This window comes from Uloborus diversus, chromosome 5, assembly GCF_026930045.1.
Source record: "Uloborus diversus isolate 005 chromosome 5, Udiv.v.3.1, whole genome shotgun sequence".
NCBI lineage: Eukaryota > Metazoa > Arthropoda > Arachnida > Araneae > Uloboridae > Uloborus > Uloborus diversus.
Window position 1 is genome coordinate 92,054,553 of NC_072735.1, and position 22,204 is coordinate 92,076,756.

Below are 22,204 nucleotides of genomic sequence, written 5' to 3' on the forward strand. Positions count from 1 at the left end.
TAAAATAAATTATAATGCATGTAATAGCATTTATAAAACAAGCACATCAGCTGTAAATTTAATGATGTTTATCTGTAATGTGGAGGTTCATTGTCCATAATAAGTGCATTTATAAAATTAAAAATAGAAATAAAAAGTTTTTAAAGGTTGGAGTTTTAAAACATTAAAAATAAATAGTTATGAACAAAAATTTTCACTACATAGCACAAATCAATAGGAAGTCTTCTAGCAATTTGAGAAGAGAAACTCACCGTATTACGACCATCTTTGTAAGGTATCTTCAGCATATCCATTGCTTTGATCATACTTTGCATTGCCATGAATACATTCTGGTACACCAGCTTGATGAAACCCTTCTTGTCTTCATCTGAGTAGCCAGATCCATGAATTATTCTCATCTGTTTTATAAAAGTGCTCTTGCCAGATTCACCAGTGCCTAAAACCAGTCAAATGCATCAAATAAAAATGCAATACAATGTTGAAAATCAGAACTAATTGAGACCATAGGTAGTTCAGATTTTCATATTGCTTGGTTTTTCAAAAATAACAAAAAAGATATTATTTAATGAAATAGTACAGAGCCGTGCCAAATGCAATAAAATCGTAAATTCGGCAAAAAAAAACTCCAACCTTGTCACAGGTCTTGGAAAACGGAAAATTCTCAGAAATTTCCACAAAAAAATTGAAAAGGTTTTCCCTTCGATCCTTAAAATTATTATTAGAAAATCTGCAAGAAAAAAACAACAAATTGGGAACTCGGTGTCTAATGATTTGTTATTAAGTGTTTAGTAAACTAATGAGTATGCAGCATATTTAAAATATAAAGCACTTGCATTGTAGATTGTATAAAATCAAGGATTCTGGCCAAAGGATATTTGAGTCTATTAACTGACCCTTCAAAAAAATCCGATCTACCAAAATGGACCTTTCACAAAATTCCAGATTAACCAAAACTAACCCTTCACAAAATTCTGATTAACAAGAACAGATCTTTCACAAATTGTTTATTGAAAGAGCAAATCTGAAAGCAAAATAATGCATAACACATATTTCCCCAATAATTTTTGGAACCTTTTTTAAAGTCAAATTAGAGGGATCAATTTATATGAAATCTGCTAATTCTGCAAAGGAAAAAAAATTGGCACTTTTGTGATGCTCCTGCAAGCGATAAATAACTGCTACTGCCAAATAAATATAATGCTTGCTGTTTGTTTCTTGCAAAGAAATTAACAGCTGAAAATAAGTTTGATTTTAAATAATTTTCTTTGTTTTATCACAGCTAATTAGCAGCGTGCTGTCGTAAACTTTTCTGAAAAGGGGTTAGTACGCACTTTTCTCCCCCCCCCTCATGATTTAATAAACAATAATAATAATAATATATATCAGCGAAATGAACTTAGAACTGCAAAGGGATAGTAAGGGTGGGGGAAAATATGATCGCTTCAGCTACAGATAGGGTTGTCAACTTCGAAATCATTGCTAGGTGTTAAACCTTTATAATGACTTGATTAGAAAATATTCTCATCATTTTACCAGCTTGTCAATATTTGCGTATTTACGGTGCTGTGCTATGTTTAACAGGGCCGGATCTATGGGGGGGGGGGGGCAAGCAGCAACTTCAGGGGTGGCAAATTCGAGTGGTGCATCCAGGGGCGCCCTATGGGCCGGTGCGCCGCCCCCCCTCTTTGTACGCCCACTCGGCTTTGTTTGTTTGTTTGTTTTTTTGCACCCCCCGACTCTGTTTGCCTTTGTTTCCTTTCTTCTGCCCTGGAAATATGCGCAACTTCCGCTTCCTTTTTCTTGTGCCCTCGAACCTGTGTCTTCGGTTTTCTGCACAAACCTGGACTCCCAAAGGACTTTGGGGGTTAGGCTGACGCTCTCTCGGGGGGGGATCTAGGCCACCCCTGGGTGCTTCTAAAAGGGAAAATAGCCCTAAAAAACTTAACAGATAGGATAAAAATCTTATAGGTGGGATTTTACTCTTTCTCATGTATTTTGCTGACAATTGAAATTGATTAATAGAGATTTATTTTTGAAAACATTGCATGTTTTTGGGTTAACCAACCAGCGGGTTAACATGGCTCTCCGTCATGGGCGCAAAAAGAAGGGAAACAGCGTCATCCCCAAAGAAAAAAATACTGCTAACTTTGTTCTGTAGTCTTTATTGGGCAACTATAGTATATGAGTATTTGGTGTAACATCTTACTGGTATTACACAGAACAAAGCATTAAATCAGCAGAAGAATACTTAGTTCAGGTATTACGAAGAGAGTCATTCTATAAGTATTTAGATTAACTAAGATTATAGATGAATCACCTTGCTAAGAACATTGACATTGAGAATTTGCTGCTTACTAGCAGAAATGCTAAGGATCATAAACACAAAACTTCAACAACATTTTATTGAAAATTGTGCTGTTGGCTCAGACCCATGTGACAGTGGTGAGTGGGGCAAACAAAAGAGGGAGCATTCCCCCTTTTGATTGCACCACTGTCCGCCTCCCAAAAGGCTAAGTATATTATTTGTTCAAAAACATTCCATATTGTTAAAGAGAAGAAACGAACACGCCTTGGAAAAACAAAGTAATTTTAATAGAAAAAATATAGAATGCTGGAGGAAAATCCAAGTTTCTCTAAAAAAAAAAAAGCCTTAAAAAATGTCTATAGCTTCAGATTATTCATCAGTTATTCACGTCTCACACCTCCTATTTCTCTTATTCCTCCTTTTTTTCTTTTTCCTAGACGATCAAAAAATAAGAAAGTTTTCAAAACGCTATGCTTTGGAAGCCCCCTCCCCCAGTCAAAACTATTCAAGAACGTCTCAAATCTCGTTTCCAGGGCTTCAATTTCGCCAAATTCCAGGGTAGAACTACCAATTACCTCGCCTTCTAACAACATCGAAAATTGTTTAAGATTGCATTTTTTTTAACTACAATTTTGAACAATTGCCGAACCCCAAACGTTACCTAATGTGGTCTACAGTCGCGTTTTTAAGACTCCAATTTCCAAAAATTACTGTACAAGACCCTCGAACCCCTTTTCTCTAATGCCACATAATTCGTCAAAAATTGGATTTTAAAAACGACAATTGATTGAGGCGCTTAGCACGCAATCCCCTAAAAATAAAGTGAGCTGCCGCTCCCGTATAAAATCTGAAGATGCAAAAACTACAATTCCAAAAAAAAAAAATTATGGTGAAAAGCTTTAAACTCATCTCCCTAGTATTACTGAATATTGCTTAAAAACTTCATCTTTTAGGACTTCTATTTCGAAATGTCTTTGAGGACAGCCCCAGAGCACCCCCTTCCCTAACATCATCAAAGTTTGTCGGTAACTGCGTTTTGGAACTTCAATTTCCAAAAATTGGGGGAGGGGTGATTGATTTCACTCTAGTGTTCAAAAAAAAAAATCGGTCAGAAAATAACACCTAAGACCCGTCCCTTACCCTGAAGTCAATAAATATCACCGATAATAGCGCTTTTAAGACTTCAGTTTCTACAAATTTCCTCTTAAGTCCTCACGAAACTTTCTTCTCAGTAACATCAACAGAGACTCTAAATTTGCGTTCTTAGGACAACAATTTCAAGAATTTCCCAGGGGGATATCCCCCGGACCCCCTGTAAGATAGGGAAAATTTTAAGTGTGACCCTTTAAAAATATTTTCTAGTTGTATCACTACCAGGTTATTGTATTTTCAACAGTAAAAAACATTTGGGCGCGAAAAGAACTTACACACATTTGCAAACTGATTTTGTTGCATTATGTCCATTTTAACGAAAAAAAATTTCATTCTGACATGCTTAGTATAAAATGAATTTTTAATCAAACCCCTTTCGCACTTTACGGTTTATTAAACATATTAAAATACAACTTGATAGAAAAATTTAAAGCAAGATAGATGTGAGGGGGGGCGGCATTTTGAAGTTTTGCCCCACCTCGAAAACTTCCTAGATCGGGCACTGATGTTTAACTGTTATTTTGGGAGAAAATTTATGGGTTTGATTTTTCGATGCTAACAAGGATGACTAACTCTCTTTTGCTTGCCTATTTTTTTCTTTAAATGTCTACATTTTGAAAAATGCAATCGTTTAACATCCAATATAAGTATCAGGGTTGGCAAAAAAAACCGTTTTTTTTTTCAAAAAAACCATTTTTTTTGGTTTAAACCAGGTTTTTTGGTTTAAATACTATTTGCGAGAAAAACAATTAATTTTCGGAAGGTAATTAAGGTTCCATGTAATTAACAGTTATTCAACAGTCACATTATACCTAATTTCTTGCTTAATTAAAGAGATAAGAACAAAATCTTGTAACTAAATTAAATAATTAAAATAGCTTTCTGCGGGGAAATATTGATTGAAATGTTTGACTTGATTAACATATTAGTATGCATGTATATCTAGACCCTTTATGATACGAAATACTTCAAGAAGTGGTTCTGATGCGGGTTAAGATAAAACATAATGAAGATCCAAGGAAAAAAACTTTATAAAACCAACATAATATGAATAATTATCGAATAAAGGTAAAAGTTATATTTTTAAGCATAATCTTTTCAAAAGAACAATTTTCATATTTTTTCTTTCTGATCTTACATAATGTTGATTTTTATATACACAATGTCCCAAATATTGAAGTAAAGCAAAATGTACAACAGTACATGATTGAACAGTCAAAAAATCGATTGCTGTTGTACTGACACAGTTTTAAAAAAAAGTTCTGCTCTACATTCGACTTCGTTCTTATTTTGGAAAGACTTGGAAAAGATATCGACTATCGCTAAAACAAAGAATCAAATCAAAAATACAAAAATTGGTGTAACACAGAGGCGGCATTTCAGCATTTCGTTTGGGAGGTCGAGTTTTTTGAATATGAATTTCCTCAGTACGGTCTCTTCTACATTGGCATACAGTAAAAACTGTTAATGAAAGTTCTGTCACAAAGTTTTACACTTTGTTCAAGGGCTCAAGCATGCATAAGTGTGAAAAATACTAAGAGTTTCAAATGTCAATCCAAGAATTAAGGTTAGCGGATTGAAATTTTTATGATAGAGTGTAGCATTGTTCAAAAAATGCTCCGCAGTATAAATAAAGTAAACAAAAATTCAAACGAAGTCATACATATTAAAATGACATCAGATTTTCTATCATTGAAAAGGTCGCTTTCTAGTCATTCTTCCACGGGGCTTTTATAGATTTAACTTTTGAATACCATCGTGTGTCACTCAGAGATTGTCAAGTAAAGAGCCTCATGATATATTTGTTAATGTGAAAGTATTTTTTGATGTGGGATGTTTTTCATAAAGAGCATATCTTTACAAAGTGTTTCTAAGAAAGCATATAATGTTGCTAAATTGAGTTGCTAAAATATGTTTCTAGTACAAGGAATCAATGAACACTTATTAGCTAAACATTAAGTTATAATATGAGCTTAAAATTTTATGTAAAATGACATGGAGTTAACGCGTAACAATTGCGCAGTCTAAACACTGTACGGGCATCTCATAGAAGATGCACCATCATAGCATAGATACACAGTTTTGAAATATTTAACCCATATGAAGAGCTTACTTCTTTAGTTAAGGCTAACAATTATTCTCCATTTGTTTTTTCAGTTCTTAAAATGCAAGCAAATAATTTTCTAAGTTATCTGAATTGAATTTAGCAATTTTTTAATTATTCTTAGTGAAAAATTTGGGTGTGCAACCGCTCCCTCTCGCTCCCCCTATTTGCCGCCCCTGGTGTAACATGGCTTACAGCTTATTTACTGGCATACATGTTGCATCCAGCTTTGAAGTTTAAAAAATATTAAATGCAAACTCTTTAGAACAAATAAATGTGTAGCAAATTCTATTTCAAGAAATTTTTTTTGCCAAAAACGTTATATACGTGAAGTATAAACTTTTTTTTTTAAATTTGATTCAAAAAATATTATTTGTGTTCACCTCAGAACAAATCTTAATTTTTAGGTGCAAACAACTAAGTTAGACTGTTGATTACCTTACAAGTCAAAGTTAAAATTCCAGGAAAGTGCAAATAAATGGGCAAAAATGTCACACCCCTGCAACAGGAGTGAGCAATATAATGGATTGCATCTACAATAAAAGATTCAATCCTTACTAAATCTTAACTAATCATGCAAATTAAGCATAATGATGGAAGTTGACTGAAATTTGCTTTATGGCACATGTATGAAATAAAAAATATATTAATATTTTTTTTCGATTAAAGCTTGTAATACATTTTAAAGACGCAACTTTGCAATTTTAGTATTTATCTCTGCAACTTAGCTAGAAACTTAGCATAAATGGAATATTATATTTTTCAATATATGTGGGAAAATCAATGTAAACCTGTAAAATGGAATTTTTTTTGGCTTTTTTTTTTAAACATTTTTTTAAAAAAACCGCATGGTTTTTTTAAAAAAACCAATTGATTTAAACCATGGTTTAAACCAACGTGATTTAAACCTAACAACCCTGATGAGTATCGTACTTTGTTCTTTAATCAAGCTAACTTCGCTTTATTAAGATGCAAATAAATGTAAAGTCTCTGTTTGCACGGGTTGCTAACCATGAAATATCAGTTGCTTCTTTTTCTACTTTTTCGTATTCTTTTTGAAAATTAATGATGAAATTTTCTAGCGATTTCATTAAACTGGGCCCTTTTAAGAATTCACACTCTATTGATTGCAATGATTTGCTAACTGCATTTATTCGTTGCAAAATAGTGTTCCAAATCAGTCATTAAGGCAGTTTCATATTTTACTATCTTCTTTAAGAGTGCTGTCGCCTCTAGAACTGTGGCTTTTTTCTCTTTTTTCGCAGTACGAATTTCTTGCAGAGCCTTTATTATGTATAAGAATCCAAGTTTTATAACCAATACAGCATCTGCTCTAGCTAACCATCTTGTGTTAAATACTCTTTTTACAGAAACTGATTGTCTTTGTGTACACTTCTCTAATTTGGAAGCCAAAATGCTCCATCGATGAACTGATGCAGAGAAAAATGTAAACAGCTTCTGCACAAACATAAAATATTTAATTGCAGAGCTACAACTTTCTGCAGCGAAATTTCCCACTAAATTTAGGGAATGGTTCGCACATGGAATAAAAACTGCACTTGGGCTGTGCTCCTTAATGCGTGCTTGTAAACCTGAATACACTCCTGACATATTTGAGGCATTAATGAACGACTGAACTCGACAGTTTTTGATGTCCAAGTCTATTTTTTTTTAAATATTCAGAACTTCTTGTTCTAAGTATGAAGAGTTATGTTTGTCAATGGGAATGAATCGCAGAAATCTTTCTTCTATATTTCCAGAAGAGGAAACATATCTTATCACAAAGGTGAGTTGATCCACATGAGAAATATCGGGAGTTGAATCAACAATGATGCTGTAATAGGTAGCAGATTTAATTTTTTCAATTATTTCTGCCCTTACTTTGTTGGCAATTACGCCAACAAATTCATCGCAAATATTATGTGACAAATAGTTCATTCCATCGCCCTTGGTTTGCATATTTTTGCAGATGTAGTTTTAAAAATTGGTCATATTCGCTTAGGTAGTCCAAACAGGTTAAATAGTTCCCTTTTCTAATGGAATCTTTACCTTCATGGTGACCCCTAAACGTTAATCCTAAACGACTCAATAATTTGATGGTTGATACAATTCTTTTCAGTACTTCTCTCCAGTAACTTTCTTCTTTCTTCAATAATTGAGTATCAATTCTATTGATTTTCATTAATCTCTTATAATCAATACACATAGCTGACATATGTTCCTTTGAAACTTCATGGTCTGACAAAATCACAGTAATTGTTCTTCAATTTTGCAAGCCAGAAACTAATTTAGTTTTAGAATTTGAAAATAGTTTGCAAGGTTAACAGTAAACACATTCGCTTGTTTCTGAAAACACAAGCCAAGTTCTCTTTTCCATTCTCCTAACTCCATTCGATTTCTTTCTGTGAAAATTATCATTAGAAAATCCTCTGTAATAAACCTCATCCCTGTCTTTATACAATGATTTGGGGGGGGGGGGCCCTAAACCGGAACTCATGGGCCTATTGTTAAATCACATCCCGACCGTTAAAAAAAACTCTGTAGTTTCGTTACAGTTGGTAAACTTTAAAACCAACGTATTCGAGCTTTAGATTCTTGCCGAACTTCGAGGCCCTATGGCATTGGCATCGTAATTCAAAATATTGGTGAAAAAAATTTGGGTGGGGGCCTCTAAACAAGTTATAATGAACCTTTTGGTAAAACAGGCCTCGACTGTAAAATAACTCATTTGTTTAGTTACAGTTGGTAATATTTAAAAGCAATTTGTTCGAGCTTAACTGTTTCCAGTCGAGCTTTGGTCCCTATTGTATTATTGTATCGCTGACTTTCGGGGCCCTGCGCCATCACGGCGCCCCCGCGGCTGCTTAGTTTGCATGCCGTTAGACCCGCCACTGGTCATACTTCATTGAGAAGAACAATTTTCTGGTATTTTCTTCGACAAAAGTAGACATGGATAACTTACAGGTACTAAAAAAAGTTGTTGTAAATAGAGAAATAATTTTTTCTACCCCCCTTTTTTTCAAGCTTACCCTTGTTTCAAAAACAAATCATAGATTGTTTCAATTTAGGTCAACCTCTCAAAAATAAATTATGTTTCATTTATTTTGTCATCAACCATATCAGCATTAAAAACAACTACAAAAGCACAAAAAATATATTATTTTAAATCTCACATGTAGCTAATTTTTTGCATTGAGACATTACTTAGAAAAATATTTAAAAAAAATGAAATTAAACGCTGAAAATTCATTGCAAAAGAAAATATCAAAATTACACATCCTAGAACAGGAGATCACTGTATAACTAAACTGACATTTTCTACCTACTCAAAAATGCTTTCTGGAAAATAAATGTTAGAAGGAGAATTATAAGGAAATATTTCACAAAAAAAAAACCTTCTTTGAAATCCAAACTTGGAACAATCACATAAGGCACAGAAAACAAGATGAAAAGCAATAAAATAATACCAATTATCGTTGCAATCAAATTTTCTAGTCGATCACTGAAGTTCAATTTTTTAAAATACTCTGGAATAATTAAAACTGACAAAAATTTAGAATCATATTGGAGATAAATTGAAATATAGTATAAGCACCGGCGATCGCAACAATGTATTTTTTTAATACACCACGCTGAATTTTTTTTCATCGAACAAACTGCATTGGTCGAGATATTGTGTAATAAACTACTAGTATGCATTTTAAATTTATGAAAGAATGAGATGTAGAAAAAGGAATTAATACTAACGAAATGCGTCCGGGGAAGAATTTATAAAATTACAATCTGTAGGAACAATTTATTTTAAAGCAAAGAAAAAATATAGCCAAACATGGCCGTCGAATATAAGCCGATATTCTCTTACAAATTCAATTTTAATAATTAAGAGAAATGCTTGGTAATCATACCTAACAGCAACAATTTGAGTTCCCTTCGAGCATCCCGTTTGTCTTTCCTGAGTTGCCTTTCGATCTCTTGATTGATTCTTTTCTGTTCTTTCGCCTCCTCGCTCAGGCAACACGCCATGTTGACCTACAGGCCCCGAGGAACCCAGCTTTTTAATAAACACTCAAAAGCTTGTTTGGGTCCGCAGAAAGAGGCAATGGAGAAATACATTAAGTTGTGCTTAAATTATTGTCATCTCGGTTGTCAGTGTGGAACAATTACCGACTATGTTCCGACAATACATGGCCAATCACCGCTTCCGTCACACACACACACATCGTACACACAGTTGGGTGGGGTGTGGTAATAAGAGCTCGTTTCATTCTCGTAGTAGAATCAAAAGTACAAATCGTTCGAAATGCTCTTCCTTGGGATCAGAAACGAGAGAATGCTATTTTCTGCAAATTAAACATTAATTTCCCTTCTTATTAAATGTGCTGAAAATTTTCACAATGGAACAAAATTTTTAATGGGATTCTTCTGAAATATGCATAAGGGAGAAGGGCAAATAAAAAGTGATTTTTATACGCAAGTGCAACGCAACTTTTTGGTTGAGGAAAGTAGTACAAAAAGCATTTTTGCCTGCATTTTAATTTTGAAAGTTTTCGCACCAAACGCTCTCCAGATTGCGATTCCCACATGCAGCTAGTCCACGAGCCACGGCCTGGATTTTAATAATTATTATAACATAGAGTCCATAACAAAGAGAATTAGGTCAAACAAGAGGTCCACGTTAGTACTTGTTGAAACGTGTGTATAATTTTTCACACTATAAATTCAAATAGTGAATGATGATTTAAAAGTGTGCAGAAACGAAACTACAATACTCCTTTTTCCATAAAATTGGAACAATTATTTTGCTCAAGAGTTAGCACTTTTAAACTGTTGAATATTAAATAACATCTCTAGAACTGTAAAGAACACGATAAAACTTTTAATTTACAGGTTTTATCCTTTCAAAGTGAGATCCACAATGATAATTTTCTATTTGCAGCTGGTTGTCCCAACTTCTGGAGCCCCGCCCGTTCATTCAACGAAAAAGTCATGAAAAAGACAATTTTTGTTTTCGTTCATTGAATTAAACAGTGATGAACAGGAAAACATCATTCACTGTTATTTCAGATATCACACCTTTTCACAAAAGAAAATGATACAAATTTCCCATGCACCTCCCTCCCCCGTACCCAGTACCAAATGATGAATGAAAGGCTTCGTTCGGGAACTCGTGACCATGCGTATCAAAAATTTACATGACATCATACAGCAAGAAAAAAAAGAAAAGATTCTCTTATCATGTGACTCTTTGTTATTTAGTTTTTAAAGATCGCGGTAGGTTATCTTTGTTTAATAAGACAGACTTGTGTTTGTTCTTATGCTCGATTTCATGAGAACTACGAAGCATCTTTGACCAATCATATACTTTGTTTATAGAAAAGAACTGACAAAATTTGTTGAGCAATTGCGCATTTCAAAATCCTTTGTGTTCAGCGAATTGACTAAGAACTACGTAGTTCCAAAATTTGTACATTCGTTTACAAGAAAATTTGTTTGTATTTAAGCCTTTTAAATCTGTAAAGAAGTAAGTCTTCTGCTTGTGTGTGAACTTTTCTATTGTGTGTTTCTTTTCGCTTCAGTGCATAATCTTTTATTTCATATTTCTTATGTTGAATAGTTTTTATGAAGTTTTTCCAGTGCGAAATATTTTCATTGTTTTTCGATGTACGCTATGTAAATTGGTTAATTAGTTGTTACTAAACACTAATCCGATTGTAATTTGCTATTTGAAAAAGCTTTCTTTTTACTAACATTTTGTAAATTCGAAATTTGCTATTTTTCAGTGTTGAATGGGCCGCAGAAATGAATGTTTTTATGTGAATTATTCGCTCTTGTCATTCCATGAGTTCATTCATTCCTTTGTCCAGACAATAAGTTATTATGCTTTTTTTTTTCTTTCACGAACGTTTACTCTGACAAAAAAATGTTTCCGTTTGATAATAAATATTTATATCATCCCAATAAAATTGTGATAATAAACTTTCTGGTGTTGGAAAGAATATTTTCCAACTTAATTCTGTGTTGTTTAATCTGGGCAAGTTTTTTCCTTCTCTTGAATTTTACTGTTTATTTAATTTGAAGATTTGTTGCTATTGTAAAAATATTCAGCCTCCGATAGACTGTGTAATGCAATAAGTTATGTATAAAACATGTTCAATTCAAAGTTAAACCTTTTTTTTTTCGAATTTTTTTTAAAAATATGATCCAGTTGAACATAGATTACAACTTAAGTGAAAAAGGCACAAATGTTTTATTATTCTGTTATAACATTGTCAAAAGTTTATATGAACTTGAGCAGGGGTGGATACAGGATTTCATTTTAAGGGGGGGGGGTAGCTGTGCTCAAGAAAGTAGTCTTACTTACAACATTTTTTTTGAACTTTGGTTTCTTTAGGTGTCGACAAAAGAACAAAATTGGCCATTAGTTGGTTGCAAACTCAAGTAATTTTAACAAAAATAAATTAAAAACATACCTTATTATTAATTAAAATTAATAATTCAATACATTAAAAGTAACCTAGTTAATTGTATTCTAATCTGTTTAGACCAGTATTCATATCAGTCGACTCAATACAATAAATGAATGCTACGAAAATCTTTTAAAAAATTAAATGTTTTATGAACATAATAAATTTAGATATTGATTAAATATCAGTATAATACTTGACACAGGACTTCTCGAGGAAATTTTCTGAAATGTTAAAGCATTTTTAGGCTGATTTTTGGATGGGTGAAGATATTGGGGAAGGTTCGGAGGCACTGTACGGCAATCTTTTCAACAAAATTGAAAAACATGTAATTGTAGGCTGTATCTAGTGGTGTAAAGGTCTCCCCCAACTCCAACAAAAGCTGGATTTTCCTCTTGAAATATTTTCAAACTTGAAATCGATTTTAGTTTATCTCTGATGACGTTGAAGAGAAGAGGGAATGTTCAGGAGCTCTCTGGAAACTTTTCGATGCTAAAGCTTCATAAACGCAATTATAGGCTATCTTTGACGGCATAAATTTTCAAATTTTTCTAAAAATGTTGGGAAGTGAGATGATTTTTCCGTCTCTCCTGGAAACTTTTTGAAAATGACGTCCTAAAAACGCAACTTCAACCGTTTTTTGACGGACAACGTTATGAAAAGAGTTCAGAGGGAGATTTCCCACCTGAAATCTTTCTCAAAACTGTTGCTCATTTTAAGCTCTTCACTATTGAGAAGAAAATTATTTTCTGTCTTCACTGAGAAATGTGTTCTTTTGTGTTTTGTGTTCTTTTTTTAATTAACTACGTAAAAAAAATGCAAAAGAAAGGTCAATTAAAAAGTAATAAAATAGTGAAATTAATTCATCCTTTGGGGCGCACGAGCCCCCCCCCCCCCCCCCCCCAAATCTGCTACTGCTCATGCCATGTAAAATTAATAAAAACAAAAGTGGCTGGAATGTTTGCATCTTCTCGCTTTTTATGCATTTACGAATGCATATAAAATATTTTTGAAGAATCCCAATTGGTTGGTGTAGGAAAAACGGTAGCACTCTTAGGTGAGAAGAATGAAGACATAGTGCAGGGTTTTGCATTTTCTTTCAATAATGTGAGCCTGAAATTTTGATTTTTATGCTCTTTTCAGTATTAAGACCGAATACTAAACAAATGAATTAAACTTTCCTTTCATATTCCTATATGAAACAATTCTGATTTAGGGATCCCTATTTGTGGAAAAGGTCTCGTTTCTGAATGTACAATGCTTGAAGTACTTGCAGAAAAAATTTGGTCAAATGATTTTACGTTCCAGAACATCACAAAGTATTCTGCTTTGGGGCCCCTCCTCCTTCTTTGTATCCATCACTTCTTTAATGCTCTAAATATGAATGCAAAAAGACATTTACTTTTTTTCATGGTTTTGACATTTTTATTTATTTTATTTTTTCAAGCAAACATTCAAGTATTAGCTCGGTTGTATCCACCACTGAGCTTGAGATAAATTAGCAGTCAGTCAGCATAGTCCATTTTAAATTTAGGCCATAGTTTCAACTTTCCACAAGAAAGCACCAAAATAAATTTGATGTACAAAAGCAAGGAAAGGGAGTTCCACCGGTAAGTCCCATAGCTTCCACTTAAGTTTCTGATTTTTATTTATTTTTTACTTTTCAGAATGAAGTTACTTCTTTTGCTGACGTGTGCTGTATGGGTTGCTCAAGCGTATGTGTCTGAACTAGATCTTTTCAAGGAAGAATGGGAGCTATTTAAACTGCAATTCAGTGAGCTTATAGATATTTTCTAAATCTTATTTGTTAAGTTTAAACGAGTAAAGAGTGCAGTTATACAGTGCAGACTGTATGAAAAAAGTATATGAATGGGGAAAAAAAGCGTTTTTATGTTAATATGTATTTGACCTTGCAGGGACCAATTTGAAAATCATACGAAAGAGAAACTTTTAAACTGTGCTTCACTGTATTTTACGAAGTTTTTCCAATTTACTCCCTTTGAGGTATAAATTTTAAAAAAATCTGCGTTCTCTGTTGTAACCTCTTCAAAAGTGTCCGAATTAATACACTCACTGCCAAAAGTTAAGCATGGAGAGGTAAAATGTGAAAAAATTGATAAGTACTCGCTTAGATTAACATGAAATTCGACAGGAAAGTAGTAAATATGTTTATGCAAAGACAAAACAAAAAAATATATACAGAAATGAAAACAATTCTACATTTTCATAAATTAAAAGATGACGCCATAATAGGGTCATTTACAAAATATTGTTTATACTTAAACAAAAAAAACTGACTTTAATAGGGTATGTGAGCATCCTTCATCAGCATACAAAGTTTACAGCGTGAACTATGCATTTTTTAAGGTAATCGGCCACTACAGAGTTGAGTAATCACCGATCCTCCTGTAGAGCTGTTTCCAACTCTGAGAGTGACTGCAAGTGGGAAATGTGTACTCACAGCACGGCCAAAAGCATCCCAAAGATTTTCAATGAGATAAAGATCGAGCGAGTTCGTTGGCCAGTCCATACGTGTTGTATTCTCACCCTCCAGGTACTCATCAACGATGGTTGTTCAATGGGGACGCTCATTTTTGTCAATTAAAACAAAATCAGAACCCATTGCTGCAGTGTACAGTCTCACAGGGGAGTCTAGGACTTCATTCCTATACCGTATGGCCGTCACAGAACCCGTCTGTAGATGTGCAGGTCGTTTCGATAACCTAACGAAATCCCTGTCCAGACCATGATACTTCCACCTTGGAATGCGTGATATTCGGTGATGTTCTGGAGCCAATAACAATTACCTTATTCTCTTCATACCCTTACACGCCTGTCATCAGGTTGCAGAGCAAATCTTGAGTCATCTGTGAACATAACATTGTCCCAATTAGACACAGTCCAACTGACATGTTGGCTGCAACATTTTGATCGTGCCCCTTTGGATTGAACGGAGAGAGGAACACAAACTCGTGGTACCCGGGAGTACAACCCAATCATGTGTAGCCTTCGGCGCACAGTAGTGGCAGATATCATCTTACCAATGACCACTGCAACCATAAATGTCCACATGTAGGGTCGTTTTTCGGTTCCACTTGGCTACAACAGCAATATATCGACCTTCCCGCGAAGTTTGTAACTCTTGGGCGACTGGTCACAGGTCGACTGTTTGGCTCATTAGAAATTGTTTCCATGATTGTGAAATAACAGAGTGAAGAATCCCAAAGAAAAGAGCATCATTTTGATTAATTGTCCTACTTCAATGTGTCCAACAGCAGGCCATCACTCAGATTCTTTCATGTTGTTTCTGAAAGCCAAATAATCACGGCTGTCTTGAAAACAAATCGCATAAAAGTTCTAACCCCCTTTTATTGGTATTTACAAGCAGCTCCTGCGACCCTTCGTAACGCTGTCTTCTGAAACGACTTGTCTTTTTTGCATATTTCTTGGCACAAAACTGTTATTGACTGTTCTCTAACTTATTTGCATACTTCTATCTACCTCTGCAGCCAGTTGCAGCCTCTCCAATTTGGTTTGGCTTCTGAAAATTTACATTTTCATCTCCGTGCTTAACTTTTAGGCCGGTGCCAATAATGTTAGAGACCAAAAAAATTTAGAACAGGATAAAACCAGTTCGAAAGGTAAGAAAATCTAATACCATTAATAAGAAAAGAAATTACGGGCTAGCTGAGTTCGGGTAGGGGGGTTTAAGGGGGGGGGGGAACGGTTTATCACGATTTCTGGAAAAACTAAGAGTCCTATCGAAAAAAACTAAATTGCAAAGTTGTTGGTAATAAAAAGATCTACAACTTTTGTATTTGCATTTTTTTTCTATAACCTCAAAATATATGCGAAAAATTCAAAAAACCGACTTTTTGGTTTTTTATTTTTATTTCCCACAAAAAAAAAATTTTTTTTCACTAAATTTAATGAAAAGTTACCTAATTATGTCCCAAATACACTGTAATTTTTTGGATTTAAAATATTTATTTTTTCTCCTTATTTTGATTCAATATTAAAAAAGCATCAGAATGTTCAATCAAAAAATCTCATGTCAAAATATCTGATTTTTTAAAAAAATCAGAGCAAGTTTTTTTTGTTGGAATCTCGACTTTTTAATGGTATAAAAAACAATATACAATACTATGGAAACTTTTCGCAAAAAATGAAGAAAATCAAAAAAACTCGAATTTGAAAAAAAAAAAAGTCATAACTATGTAAAAATTTTAAGCTTTTTATTAAAATGCACTTTAACTACTCGAAAAATGAAATTTTCCATGTTACACTGACACAAACTGAAAATAAAAATATACTACAATAATTAAAAATCGAGCTACAGCATGCGTTTGTTTTACCCTTCTCATCCACCATTAGACGGTGACTGCAGTGCCCCCTATAGTTTTTTGGAGTTACGAATAGCAAGCTACACTGTAGGATGGGATAAATGAGCTACTTCAGCAATTTTGAACTGTGTTACCTTGAATATTATGAAAAATAATCAGTTTTCTAATTGTGTTTACTGTTAATTAACGAATACGAGCCATTTTTAAATAATACAAAGAACTTAAGAAGTAAACAAGTGGAAATTAACTCCAAACGATTTTTTAAGTTTCACTGCAGGGAAAAAATAAAATTTAAAAAAAACCACAGACGATAATTTTAATTTTGAACTTTTCCGAAAATATTACAGTGCAGAATGACTTCCATGGCGTTTTTATCCTCCAAGTGACGAATATTTCTAGAAGCCACATTAGGTAGATATTTCTCTATTGTCTCTGTGTATGTAATATATTTCAACACTTTAAAACTAACATTTTTCCCTAGAACATTGCAAATTGCTTCTATTCTTCAGAAATGAAACGAAGTATGAAATTAAAATTGCTGTTTTTACACGCCAAAATGGCTGTGAAAAGTATAATGGAATGGAACAACGTTGCATGTTACTTTTTTACCGATTTATATTTTATATTTTAAGTACGAAAACAAAAATATACTTTTTGTTAACAAGAATTTTCTATAGCTCCAAAAAAAATTCAATTCCATTACTTTTATGGAACGTTACATGCGGGAATAGTTATAAAATTAACCAAATTTTATTCTCCCATTCCAGCACAGCTCTGAATGTAAAATTCATAATTTTTTACAAGCAACGTTGTTCAAACCACTTATTCAGTTATTCAACATGTGATTCTGTGCTAAAAACATATGTAGTCATGGAAAAATAATGAATAGCGACATAGCAGGGCAATCAGGGCACCACAAAGGAAACTTTTGCTCCTTACATTTTTTTTTATATATTAAGGTAAATAGTATGTGTATTTTAACCTGAATCAGTCGGCTACAAAATAAAAATAGTATTTTCTTTCATAAACAGTATGCTTACGTAACATAACCTAAAACAAATCGAATGATACAGTTAAATCGTCGTTTTATTAATCAAAAATTTCTTTCATACATTTCTTTTCAATGCACCGGAAAGTTGAATATATGGAGCTGATATTTTATTTATACTACATTTTTTTTAACCGTCAAGTTTAATGGGGAAATCTCACTGAAAAAACGATTTACGTAACCATTTTACAGTATGGATATGTACATGAAATACACCACCAGCTCAGTCAGTCCGGTCGAGGACTGCAGTTTCGTGCTTATTAGCAATCATCAGCCCAGCTTAAGACTTGACTTTGCCGGAGGTGGAAATCGTCTTAAGCAAGCCAAGAGTGCCAAAACAAACTGGTAGCTAATATGGAACTAGCACAGACCAAACGAGTAACCGAAACAAGTTCGGTTCAACTCGAATACGGTAATTTATTGAAAATATGGATATGTGTTTATAAATAGATTTGAAACATTGTAGAACAACGTTAAAAAATTAAAATTTCGCATGTTTTTGGCACAAACAAATTTAAGTTTGCTTATGATAAACTAATTAGTCATCATAATTTAATTGTTATGACTGTAACAATAAAATTAAATGATTTCGTCATTTCAGATTATCGGCATGGATGAATCTCTTTGCATAATCTGCAATAAGGCAGATGAGAAGCAAGTTTATGAAATTCAAAAAACAGCTTTAAATCGTTTAGTGTGGTCTAGCAAGGAAAGAGTCGACAATAAATACGAAAAATTTGAGAATTTAGCATCAGCTTTTATTCATCGTACTTGTCAAAGTCAATACAATGATGAGTCTTCAATAGCTACATTTCGTACTTTAAGGCAGAGAAAATCAAAGGAAGGAAAAGAAATAAAGACGCTCTTACATTTAATTTCCAATCACATTGTTTTTTTTTGCGATAGGTTTTTCGGAAATATTTCAAAAGAAAAAATACGATTGGTTCAAAATAACACTACAAGAGATAATATATTACAGCATATTCAAAAACAAAACACACAGAATGATTTCGATAAAAACATTAAAGCTCGTTTAAGAAATGTGCCTGATTTAGTTGCAGTAAAAGCACATCACCATACTGCTTGTATGTCGACTTTTTATAACGAAAGAACTGAAAGAAAAATAGGTCGCTCAGCAAGCGAAAACACTAAGAATTTTATTAATTATCTTATTAATTATATCATTGACAACGAAACTGAATGTCAGTTTTCTGTCAATGAAATAAAAGAGAGATTTTCAGGAGATCTTCCTGACTACACAACTATAAGGAAAAAATTGAAAGAGCTTTTTCAGAACGATATCGAGTGCCATTTAATTTGAAAAAGACATGATAATTTTATACAAAAATAGTGTAGTAAGTAAAAAACTCTGCCAAGATTGGTATGAAAAAAAATTAAAAAGTAAAGAAGAAGAAAGAATTAGAATTGTTGAAATGGCTGCTGAAATTGTTTTAGAAGATATACGTTCTAAATTATACGACATGAGTTACTACGAAATTACAGGTTTAAGCGAAGACAATCTTTTTAAGGATGTTCCTGAAACTTTGCAAGTTTTTTTGAATACTGTGTGTAAAAATAGAGAAAAGAGTATAAATAATGTTCATAGGATGGATAAAAAAGTGGCCACAATGTCTCATTGTATCATCATGTCTGTAAGGCCACGTTCTTTTTTATCTCCCCTTTTACTTGGTTTGTCCTTGATGAATCACAAAAAATATGCCTCAAAAGGATTGATCGATTCATTATCTAATTTAGGTTTGTGTTCTTCATATAAAGAAACTTTGCACTTTGAAGCATCGATTATTGAGGACCCTGTCAATCATTCGCTTTCTCCTGATTCATACGTCCAATTTGTTTTTGACAACGCGGATCATAATACTTGCACGATTGACGGCAGGAATACCTTCCATGCTATGGTGGAATAATGGTTGTTACTCCGGCATTTAGTGTTACTTCAAAGAAAACTATCTCTAGATTAAAGAAGATTCCATCTTCTGAAGAGATAGGCAATGTTGGATGTGTGAAATTGAAAAATTTTGAGAAAAAGAATTCCGAAGGATTGAAAACAATTCTGATAGAAGATATTTTAGATGTTGAGGATAACTATTGAATTTCTTCGGCAGATTTTGCATGGTCTTATTCAAAATTTCCAAACAACACATCCGATGGTTGGAATGGATTCATGGAGAAGTTACATACTAATTTGACTTATAATACTTCAAAAATTATTCCTATACGGTTTATAAAATATCCACCGAGTAATTATGATACCATTTTTACATCATTGGTAGAAGCAGCTAAACAATGCCAAAAACAGGAGCAAAAGATTATGTTTGTAACCTTTGACCAGCCACTATACCAAAAAGCTCGCGAAATCTTAGCCAGTATTGATCTAGATAATGACCCCTACAATTTGTCGTCAATCCAAGTAAGGCTTGGGGGATTTCATTTATTCAATCCCCCAATTCAATTCATGGTTGGTAGTGGGCTTAAGGAAGCTTTTTGTGAAATATATGCAGAAAATTCTTCCGATAAAGCTCTTTCTGGGCACGCATATGCACGAGTCACCAGAGGGCATTTTCTAATTCAACTTGCCTTGTCTGAACTAATATTTTCGTCAATGGAGTTGTGGGACACAGAAAAGGGGATAAAGGATGCATTTTTGCTGGATTTAGGAAGAGAAAATTTTGAAACAAATTTACAGCACGAAGATTTTAAGATAATAAAAGAAAAATTCATCGAGCATCTAAAATTAATTCAAAAAATAGGTCCTACTGCAAAACTTTGGATGCAGTACTGGCAAATGATCTCATTGGTTAAAGATTTCATTCGGGCTGAACGTTCAGGTAACTGGGAATTACACTTAAAATGCGTAGAAAGAATGCTTCCCTATTTTCATGCAAGTGGACACTTTTCACACGCAAAATCTGCTCATCTTTATCTCCAAGATATGCGTAAGCTTAAAGACATAATAAATGATGATTATGAATATACGCGGTTCACCGAAGGTTTTTTTACGATTAGACGTACTCGCAAGTTTTGGTCCGGAGTTTGGACTGATATGACAATCGAGCAAGTCTTGATGAAATCTATGAAAACTCAGGGTGGACTTACCCATAGCCGTGGTTGGTCTGAAAGCATTTTAACAAAATTTGTATTAACAATGATCATACTTGTCGAAGTTTGCAATGAAATTTAAGATTTTTGTTACGTTTCTTTTGCAACTACAGAGCAACATGTTGATTCTAGGGAATATCGAGTAAAACGAGATGTAGCAGATCTACAAAAATTACAAATCTTTTTTAACCGGCATGATCCTTTTCCAGAGACTTATAACATTATGTCAATATTTTCTGGAATTATTGGCAATAGTTCTGTAAATTGTTACGAAGCGAATGAAGAAGGAAGAAAATCGTTGCAATCTATAATTGGAAATAATTTTGACAGTGTTAAATTTAAAAGAAAAAACAAAGTCTTGTCTCTAAAAATGGTTCAATCTTCCGTTGAAGTAAATGAAGATATCGTAGCAGTTGATTCATTGTTGCTATTTCAAAGAATATCATTAACGATCGATAGTAAAAAAGATATGGAAACATATTTAGTGCATGAGCTTGCTTCATTCCTTTTTCCCCTGTCACTTTTTACAGAAAATGGCCTCAGGAAGAACGTAAAATCTCAACTTTTCGATTTGTTTTTGAGCACGAATGGACCACCAGATTCTTCAGGTATTTTACGTGTCGTGGACGGTGGCTTTTTATTGCACAAAGTAATTTGGCAGAAAAATGAAACGGTAGAAGAGATTATGAAAAAATATTTGCGCTATGTAGAAACACATTACGCTGCTAACAGCTCTATCGTTTTTGATGGGTACCCAGAAACTGAAAAATCAGTAAGTGTAACGACTATAGCATCTGCTTATTCAACTAAAAGAGGAGAACGTGATCGCAGGAGAACGTCTGACAATGTTCCAGAGTTGAACTATCAAACTCATACTAAAATACCATTTTCTCAAGAAAAGTTTTTATCTAACGAGAAAAACAAAGACAAAATAATAAAAACATTAATGGAAAGATTACAGTCACGGGGATTTTCCTGCAAAACAAGCAGAAGAAGATGCTGATGCTGACATAGTTAATGCATCAATTGAAATTGCCAGAGATACTAATAAAACAATCGTAGTTGTTGGTCAAGATATTGATCTTTTGGTCCTTTTGAATCAGTTGAATTCAAATAATTATAACATATATTTTCTCAAACCAGGTTCAGGAAATGTAAAAAATCAATTTTTCACGTCCAACAGTTTCAAATATGAGTCCTGCAAAAATATCGTTGCATTTCTGCATTGTTTTTCTGGTTGCGATGCAACATCTGGATTTGCCGGAAAAGGAAAGAAAACCATCGTAAACTCATTATTAGACAGTAAAAATGTGTCAAATGTTGCCGATATTTTTTATAAAAAAGATGCAAACAAGGAAGATATTGTTAAAAATGGCTTGCAATTAATCAAATCTATTTATAAATGTAATCATGAAAGTATAACATTAAATCAATTAAGATTTCAAAAGTATCAGTTAGCAAGAATTAAATCATCTTTCGTATTGGCAAATCTTCCACCTACAGAAAGCGCAGCAGAACAACATTGTTACAGGTCTTATTATCAGCTTCAAACTTGGCTCGGTAATAAATTGACAGCAACAGATTGGGGCTGGAAACAACATCTCACGGGCATTATGCCCAAATTGACCGAAAAAGAACTAATTCCGGAAATATTGCTGAAAACTATTTGTT

At 33.4% G+C, this 22,204-nt stretch overlaps 2 protein-coding genes across 3 annotated transcripts in view; one reads left to right on the plus strand and one right to left on the minus strand.

Annotated features, from left to right (window-relative positions):
* Nucleotides 1-22,204, minus strand: part of LOC129223346 (guanine nucleotide-binding protein G(q) subunit alpha) — a 200,617-nt gene that overhangs the window by 41,052 nt on the left and 137,361 nt on the right. The window contains exons 1-2 of one of the 2 annotated variants that reach the window (XM_054857916.1): nt 9,467-9,752; nt 252-436 (exon numbers count right to left, since the gene is read on the minus strand). The exons of the other annotated variant lie outside the window; for it this stretch is intronic. Coding sequence (XP_054713891.1) covers nt 252-436; nt 9,467-9,584 — 303 coding nt within the window. The 5' untranslated portion in view covers nt 9,585-9,752. Of the gene's footprint in view, nt 1-251; nt 437-9,466; nt 9,753-22,204 lie in introns of those variants that run through there. 2 annotated transcript variants of the gene reach the window in all.
* LOC129223347 (procathepsin L-like) overlaps nt 10,817-22,204 on the plus strand; it is a 35,307-nt gene continuing 23,919 nt past the window's right edge. The window contains exons 1-2 of the mRNA XM_054857918.1: nt 10,817-11,082; nt 13,693-13,799. Of these exons, the coding sequence (XP_054713893.1) occupies nt 13,694-13,799 (106 nt within the window). The 5' untranslated portion in view covers nt 10,817-11,082; nt 13,693. The remainder of the gene's footprint in view (nt 11,083-13,692; nt 13,800-22,204) is intronic.